Source organism: Solanum stenotomum, chromosome 11, assembly GCF_019186545.1.
Source record: "Solanum stenotomum isolate F172 chromosome 11, ASM1918654v1, whole genome shotgun sequence".
NCBI classification, from domain to species: Eukaryota; Viridiplantae; Streptophyta; class Magnoliopsida; order Solanales; family Solanaceae; genus Solanum; species Solanum stenotomum.
The window spans coordinates 18,152,655-18,162,254 of NC_064292.1; the positions used below are offsets into that span (position 1 = coordinate 18,152,655).

Here is a 9,600-nt window from a genome sequence, read left to right on the forward strand (position 1 = left end):
AAGCTAAAGAGTAGTGGAGAGTCTACTTGGGATCTGTACCAGCTGAATCTCCATCGGTGACATGCATGGGATGTGTTTGCTCGTGCCTTCTATGACTGTTTCATCCCTTGGAGTATGAGGGAGGAAAGCAGATTGAGGTTTGGGAGCTTGAGGGATGATAGCCTTTCTGTTGCATAGTATGAGACTTGTTTCTATGCATTGTCCATCCTTGCCTTGGCTATTCTTCCTGATAAGGCCGAGAGGACCCACATGTTGTGAGAGGGTTGTCCTATTCTATTCGTACGGATGTGTTCACGTCATCCCACGAGGGGGATTTCTTCTAGTCTATAGTGGGAGCTGCCAAAGAGGCTGAGTTTATGGAACATGATGGGTTTAGGGACCCTAAGATGGCCCGCACTTCAGGTTAGTAGAGGATCCTTCATGAGGGTAATTGCTTCCAGTGTTGTCAAAAGCGAAAAGCGCAAAAATATTCTAAAGCCCCGATGGAGCTTAAAGAGCACTAAAAGTGTGGGCTTCAATAAAAAAAGCGCACTATGAAGAATTTTTAATATATATTACATAATAGACACATAAAATTTGGGAAACTGAATAGTATAGACTTCCTTTCTTATTTTTTTCTCCTCCATGTAATTTTCCAGTTCCTCTCTAACCTCTTCTGGCATTTTTTACACTTTGTTGCATTCCTAAAGTTTCCGATCAAATGTTGTTTTGCTCGATTAATTTCATCCGTGGTTGTTTTTCCACAAAAATTATACGTGACTCTTGTAGTATCATCACGGTCCTTCAAATAATTATATTTCCAACTAGGATCCCTTCGATTGCCTTTAGAAAAGTCCTTTGCCATTTCTAGTTTGAAAAAAATATTTAAGAAAGTTATAATATAGTAGTTATAATTTCTAAATAATAAATAATAATACACAACAAGAACAAAAAAAGGGGACACTAGACATGTTCTTTGTTATTTTTAAGCATGCAATTATAACTCAACAAATAATGAAATACAACAACTACATATATATATGGGGTCCACCACTATGGCTATATAGCTTCTAAGAAAATTATCTTTGTTATTATCCTCTTACAAGTGTTAAATTTGCATTGATCATTATTAAAGTTAAGACACCATGAGTAATTAAAGAAGGACAAGTTTCCCATATTCCAATTTATTTTTAAATTTTCTACCAATATAAAAAGAAGTATGAAATATTGAATGTTCAACATCAACAATTTATGAAATCAGTAAAAAGTAAGAAGAAATAAGAGAAAGAAGCTACATGTAGTTGCTTGCTGCTTGTTTTGCCAGCGGAAGAAGTCTCAGATTTGATTGGTTTTTCGTGTTTCAAGCCTTCAATTCCTTTTGTCTTCTTATAATTACTCATCTTCATTTTTTGTCTTTTAGAAACTATGTGACTTTGCAGTCTAGGGAACTGGGACAAACTCTTTATAATAATTTAAAAGGATCTTTTTATTTAAACTAATATTTTTTAAAAAAAAATTAGAAAGGCCCACTGACATGAGCCTCACCTTAGGTCATGCGAAGCGGCAAAGTCAATTTGCGCCTCGCTTTTGCACTTAGGCGCGCTTTTAATTTCACTGGTTCCTTCTAGCTCCATGAGCTAGTTCATGCAACCATATAGACATCTGAGAATGGTTATGCATATCTTGGGTCCTACAATTTAGGTAAGAATTTTCACAGTTCACAGAAGAGACCGGTGGGTTAAAGCAATTATAGTGGTTCCTCTGGATCGTCAAAGCGACCCTCGGGTTAGAAATTTTGTTTTAGTTGTGGAGATCCCGATCATATGATATGACACTACCCTATGCAGGGTGGTTATGGAGGACCCTAGCACAATTCTTTAGCCCCGGCTAGGTCACCGACGCCTTAAGCTAGAGGCCGATGCAAAGATCAGTTAAGTAGAGGCGAACGGATGCCTAGTAAAGGTATTGGTGGTGTTATGGCTCTGAGGGAGGAGGTAGAGGTACGTTTAAGGCTGACAGTGGTGGAGGGGGTCAGTGTTTTGCTTTTCCAAGGAGATCCAATGATAAGTTTTCAGATGCGATTATCACATATATCACCCCGGTCTTCCATTAATATGTGTCTGTATTGTTTGATCTAGGATCTACATTCTCTTATGTGTCTACCTACTTTCTGTTGGGGTTGATTTGATGTTTGATTGTATGTCTGTGCCTATTTAGCCCTTAGTGGTGGATTGAGTGTATCAATCATATCTTTTTAGTTTGGCGGGGTATGCCACTTGGGTAGATTTGATCATATTGGGGATGGTGGATTTTGATGTCATTTTAGGTATAGATTTTACCTTTCCTTATCATGTTATTCTCGATTGTAATGCTAACACTGTGACTTTGGAGATGCATGGGGCCTTTTGCAGTCTCTACATCAATTGGTGACCCCATTATTGCTAGACGAGTCTATATTGTCCTATTTTAGTTTCTCATAGAGTCACTCCAGTTTACCTTGTAGAGATTGACATGTTAGATTTTGATGTTATTCTTGGGATGGATTGGCTTCATTCTTGTTATTCATCAATAGATTGTCGTATGAGAGGTGACAATCCTGGTTCTAAAAAAACCTACCTTAGAAAGGAATGGTTGAAATTTAGGGCCTAGAGTCAGTTAATCTCTTTCCTAGAGGCCAGAAAAATGATCTCTAAAGGTTGTATTCATCATCTTATTCGGGTTAGGGATATTGATTCTACAACCCCTACTCTTGAGTCAGTTTCAATTGTTAAGTAGTTTCCGAAAGTGTTTCCTGATGATATTCCTAGTATTCCTCTCAAAAGGAAAATAGAATTCAGTATTGACCTTCTTCTAGGTATGCAACATATCTCTATTCCTCCTTACTTTATGGATCTAGCAGAACTTAAGGAGTTAAAGGATTCCGTTGAGAGGTTTTTTGGACAAGAGTTTTATTACACCAAGTATCTCACTATGGGGTGCTCCAGTGTTGTTTATACGAAAGAGGGATGGTTCACTTCATATGTGTATTGACTACCGACTATTGAACAAGGTCACAGTAAAGAATAAGTATCCTGTTCCAAGAATAGATGACTTGTTTGATCAAATCCAAGGTGCGAGTTTCTTCTCAAAGATTGATCTTCAATTAGGGTATCATCAATTGAGAGTAAGGGAAAGTGAGATTCCGAAGACAGCTTTTCAAACTTGGTATTGCCACTTTGTGTTTCTAGTGATATCTTTTGGGTTGACTAATGCCCCAGCGGGTTCATGGATCTAATGAATATAGTGTTCAAATAATATCTTGATATTTTCATGATTATGTTTGTTTATGATATTTGTATTTAATCATAAAGTTAGGATGAGCATTTTGATCACCTAAAAATTAGTTTTCAAATCCTAAAGGATTGTCAATTGTTTGCTAAGTTTAGCATGTGCGTGTTTTTGCTGAGGTGATTGCATTCCTTGGCCACATTATTTCTAGTGAAGGTATTAAGGTTGATCTTAGGAAGACCAAGACAGTTTGGGTTAGACATTGTATCATCACGTAGCTCATAGTGATGGTTGTCAATTATAAAATCTCCCAAATAAGAGTAAAGAGTAATTTATTATATGTTTATATACGTCCTTGAGTTATAATCTTTTATTTATGAACCTTTAAATAATTCATCTCTTATTATTGTTTTGTATTGAGTTGTGTTTACTTAAGTTGAGTATTCTTCCAACCTTATCAGTTCAGTTATTTATTCATTCAGTTTTATTACATACTCGTATATTCATTGTACTGATATCATTCGACCTGCATTTTTCTATGATGCAAATATAGGTTTTCAAGATCATTAATAGACGCTTTGTTGAGATCACTTTGCACTTCTTGTTAGCTTTGGTGAGCCTTCCTTGCATTCTGGAGGACTCCACTCTTGTCTTTTAGTTTAGTAGTTTTGAGGTGTCGTGGGTCTTGTCCCGACATCCATGTTGAACTATAGGGGCTTCATAGATAGTTAGTGTTGAGTTTTTGTTAGTATTTCCTTTGAACTATTTTGCAAAATATTATTATTTTTAGACAGTTTTGAGTATATAATTTTGAGATAGTTTGAGTTTTGAGATGTTTTGAGACTTTGGATTTAAATTTTGTTTTAAAGGTTAAATCTGCTTGAGTTAGTCTTCTTCTAAATAGTCAATCAGGCCAATGATTCGCTTGGGGATCAACAATGGTTCTCCAGTACCGGCCACGTCCAGGGTGTAAGCTCGAAGCGTGACATTTATCAAGTACAATTAATAATAAGATGCACAAATGATAATTTTTTTATTGATATTATGATAATTAAATTTTGAATAAATATATTTATTTATAAGAAATTAAAAATTAATTGATCAATAAAAACAGAATTAACTCTTAACAAGTTAATTAGCTCATTCATAGAAGTTTGAAACTTGTAACATATGCCGTTTGAAGTATAAAAATTGTACTATGAAATTTGAAAGTTATTTGAAATTTTCATATTAAATTTGTAAGTAGAATTATGATATATTTTTATCTAAATAAATTTATATGGTTATCATTTCTTAAATTTAGTGAAGTTGAAATTATTTACCAAATTAACTAATAAGTACTATTTTTGTGCTTTCATTGAATTCATTTTTTTTCTCATGAATTGATTTAATTTGTATTTGAAAAATGAGATAAAAAGATAATAAAAATATGAAAAAAAGATAAATATTAATGCCGGTGACCTCGCCACTATTCTATTATATAAAGATTTTCTAGAAATCAAGTTAGGTGATGAAATTTTAGAGGAAATAATAAAATAATTAAAGTGTTAAATAAAATGAATGAATGGTTAAAATTAAATATATTTTCAATTTTTCACATATAGAAATGATTTTGTAAATCTAATGAGATATCTTATAACGGCACGAAGCGGGACCTTTTTCACTTGTTGAGAAAAAGTTTTGAATTGTTTTCTTTTCTATCTATTTTGCATTTTTCACTGAAAATTTAGTAAACCAATTTTTATTTTATTTGTAGAATTCAAATTCAAAGTTTCTCAATAAAGATAATTTCAGCACAAAATTTTGTCCAGAGGAAATGAGCTCCTATTTAGGTGTGGATTAACTTCTTTTAGTGAACCAGTGTTGCAAATGTTCAAATAATATACTCATTTTAATTTTTTTTGGTTAGTTTTTTTAAAAAAATTTTAAAAATATGCTTATTAATTTTTTGACAACTCTTTAATTCTGACTTTATATTTGATATGTTTAAGACCATACAATTAAATAACAAATATATATACTTTTTTGATATATATATATATATATATATTGATATATTTATCTTTAACATCTAATTTTGGGCATATTTTTTCTCTTAGATTGTTAAAATCCTATATTTTCATCTTTATCATCTAAAATGTAGGGCCTATGCGTATATATCAAAAAATTATAATGAAAGATACAAATATTATTTTCCTAAGATAAACATTTTTTTTTTTTTTTATATTCATTGTTTTAAAGTTTCTCCTTACTAGGCTTGTACTAAAGGAGGAATAATAATCGTGTTTGGTCAAGAACTATAACAAGTTTGTATTTGTGATTATAACCTCTTTATTGTTATCCATGAAAAAATTTGTGGCCATTGATGAATTGTCACACATACCCCACACACATAGGCACACATCCACATTACTGGATTGCTCCATCTCTCTCAATTCCCCAATAAGCCATTACCATGGGCACCCTATCTCCCAAGCTAGCCACCGGAATTCTCCATTTCCCGTCTCACCGCCACCACTGTAAACTGCCTTCACTCCTCCCTGTCAACTTCAATTCATCAACAGGCAACAGTTTTGGTTGTAGTAGATGTAGCAATGTCAAGGTGAAGACAGTAAAATGCAAGGCAACTGAGGTTTCAGTTGCGGAAGGGTCATCGGCGGCCAATTGGGTGCCTGTGGTTCCGTTGTCAGCACTGCCAAAAGGAGAGAGACGTGTTATTATACAAGATGGGGAAACTATACTCCTGCTTTGGTATAAAGATGATGTTTTTGCTATTGAAAATCGTTCCCCTGCTGAAGGTGCTTATAGCGAAGGACTTCTTAATGCTAAGCTCACTCAGGTTCCCTCCCCCTCTTCTTCTTTAATTTACTCCCTTTTTTTTGGGGTTTATTCAGTTGATGGAAACATATTAGTTTTTATGAGTAGTTATTTTGGGTTATAATTCCATTTGGTTGCTTTTTCTGTTCCAATCAAAGAAACAAATTGGGTGTGTTTGGTACGAAGGAAAATGTTTTCATGGAAAAAAAATGGTTCTCACTTATTTTCTGGTGTTTGATTAGTAAGAAGAAATGAATGTTCAAAAGCATTAAGATATAATCTGGGAAATTACTATGACACTAGACCTGGAAATACTATAATTGGGAGTCGGGCCTCAAGTCGAGGTCGGGAGTTGGGCTTCAGGTCGGGGTCAAGGTCAAAAATTGGGTTTTGGATTGGGATCAGAACCCGAATCCGACTTGGGAATCATGTCCCGGGTCGGGGTAGAGTTTTGGATCAGGGTCGGGTGGTGAGGTTGAATGAGAGTGTTGGGAAATGTTTTCCTTACTTTATGTAGGGAAGTCATTTTCCGTAACTTTGAGGAAAATAAGTCTATTTGGAAAACATTTAGTCAAACCAAATATGTGAAAATTGAAATGTTTTCGTTCATACCAAACATAAAGTGAAAAAATATTAAAATTTGTGCTTATTTGAACAATTGTGTGAGAAATACTATGGAAGCTTTTAGTGTAGTCCTAGAAGACAATTTTTAAGTGGGGTATCCGTATTTCTTACCCTCTCTACTGTTGCAAGGTAGTAAGTTTTAGTGATTGAAAAACTCAAAACTCTAATCCAATGTGTTAAGAAAAATGTACTTGCCTAACTCAACCTCAAAAGCCATCTCATAAGGTGAGGTTTGTCCTAGACCAGAATACAATCCATTTCTTTAACCAATGTGAGTGTCTAATACCCCACTGTATGCTAGATGTACACATGTTACATGAACAATATAACATGGGAAATAACATCGAAGAATTGTCTAGCTCAAATATCATGCCAACAAAAATTGATGTTGGACTTGGTTCAAACTCAACAGTCCATAACTTCAATCAATATGAGACTTTTAAGAGAATGCTAATTTGCGGGGCTACAATATTTCTTGTGGAAGTTATTCATCTTCTCTTCACAAGGTTAGTTGAGTGGCCAAGTATGAGGAGCTGGAAATATTATTTACTTTTAGGACTTGTTTTGTCTGGAACATATAGCCCTCTTCCAGCTATATTCAGTCACTCAAACAAAATTTTGCACAGCGGTATGTTTGTGTATTACATTTTCGCACGTTTGTCTGCAAGACAAGCTATATTGGAGTAGCGTTTAGCACCTAATTTCCTTTCTATCTCCTATATGAACTGCAAAAGAAGTCAGCAAATGAATTTATATTTTTATTAGGCACATCAGTGGCACATGGTAGTCAGTTAAGTGATTTGTACATAGTGAATGTATGGGGCACCTAGGAGCCTGTTAATTTATTTGTAAATAATTATTGTGGGGGTACATTGGAATCTGTTGACTGATATGTAAATGATTTCCTTAAATTGAAGGGGAGCCTTGGCGTAATTGGTAGAGTTGTTGCCATGTGACCGAGAGGTTACGGATTCGAGCCATGAAAACAGCCTCTTGCAGAAATGCAAGGTAAGGCTGCGTACAATAGTCCCTTGAGGTTCGGCCCTTCCCGGATCCCTGCATAGCAGGGGCTTAGTGCACCGTGCACTTTGGAATTAGAATACAATTTCCTTCTTCTCCCTCAATGCTATTCTCGCTGTCTTTACCTTCGTTGCCAATTTGGGTAGGTTCTCTGTGCAGTAAAGATTCAGTTTCCTCTTCCTTAGGAGCACCATATCCGTGCAATTTGGGTTTGCGTTTGTATTACTTACTCAGGAATTCACTTAAAATTACAGCTGATGCATGATAGTTTTTGACATTTACACAGTTAAAATGGTTAAACTCTGTCTGCTGGTGAAGGCAGCAACTTTGGCACTGTGTAAATGTCATGACATAACTAGCATTCTGTTCCAATAGAACTTTTCAGCCTAAATATATAAAATGTTCTGAATTTAGTGGAGGTTAAAAATTCATGACAATGCATACATGTTGCTGAAAGTTACAAGAACAAATTGATTAGACAAACAGATGAAATAAGATATGGTACAAAGTTGGCAAACCATTAATTCATTTCATTTGCGTGGCTTCTGCTTGAACGATGAAATGCTACATTTTTGCAAAATTATATAACTTGCCGGTAGCCAGGATGTTGGCCTTACCGATTTTTATAGTTCGACTTAACATATGCCTACTAAAAAGGTTTGCTTGTTTGAATGCACTTGCTGCTGCATAGAGCTTCCTTTTCATGTTAGTGTTAGAATTCTTGTTATTAAATATATTGATGGTATTCTAGATGTGTCCATTACTGTCTGATATCTATTACTACGATCATGATGTTTCGTGCTTCACATACATTGTGCATTTCTCCATACTGCATGAACATGCTGACAATATGCATATTTCTTTCTGGATTGGATAATGTAAAAGCCCATAAATCTCAAATTCCTACAGGATGGATGTATCGTGTGTCCTACAACAGATAGCACATTTTATCTGCAAAATGGAGCCATCAAAGAATGGTATCCAAATAATCCTGTGCTGAGAGTCCTTACTCCCGCCTTGAGAAATTTGTTTGTTTATCCTGTTAAAACCGACGATGAGAATATCTACATCAGCATGAGAGGTGGAAAAATTGATGCATCTGCAGAGATTGTTTTCAGTGGAAAGGCTCAACCTGGTGTAACAGCAACTGACGTGAATGTAGACGAGGTAATTGAACCAACTTAATCTTGTTTAGTTACAAACTTGTCCTATCTAGTAAATAACACATTCTGATCTGATTCTCCTTATATGCATTTAGGTAAGAATGGTTATCGACGAGGGTCAAGAGGCCTTTGGGTTCACGGGAAGGAATGAACTGATAAATGGAAAAGCAGCAGTAATTGGTTTCCTGTTGCTACTGGATTTTGAACTCTTGACCGGCAAAGGTCTTCTCAAAGGAACAGGGTTCTTGGACTTCATTTACTCAGTTTCAGATGCTTTCAAATGAAACCATTTCACTAAAGGAAAATTTTCCTACTAAGTTATACATAAATTCTTATTCCCCGTCCCTCTTTTTTTCTCCCTTTAACTATTTCTCTCACAAATTCTTAAACCAAAACAAAGAATGTTGATCTTTGTATATGTTGTCCAACTTTACAGATTAGTGAATTATATAGACCTTTGAACAAGATACTCATTGTTCCAGTGCAGAAATTCTTCTGTTTCTTCTCTAGTACTGCTATGCAGAGTTTAACCTCTAAACAGTGACAAGGACAGTAAAGATTTTTTACACTATTTGGTAATCAGAATGACAACTACAGCCTACAGGTAGCTAGTAACTTTAAAAACAAGAATTGTTAGTTGCAACAATTGATCAATAATAGGCTAATAGTGTAAACCAATTTTTACATTTTTAAGTGTTTATATGTAGAGACAGTAGAGTTGATATCTCAA

General features: G+C 34.9%; 1 protein-coding gene across 1 annotated transcript; it reads left to right on the plus strand.

Annotated features, from left to right (window-relative positions):
• The first annotated feature begins 5,596 nt into the window (after positions 1-5,596).
• LOC125844873 (uncharacterized) lies at positions 5,597-9,335 on the plus strand. The gene is made up of 3 exons (XM_049524231.1): positions 5,597-6,085; positions 8,617-8,874; positions 8,966-9,335. Exons 1-3 carry the CDS (start codon positions 5,702-5,704, stop codon positions 9,152-9,154), a joined length of 831 nt encoding a protein of 276 aa, XP_049380188.1. The 5' UTR covers positions 5,597-5,701; the 3' UTR covers positions 9,155-9,335.
• Positions 9,336-9,600: the final 265 nt, after the last annotated feature.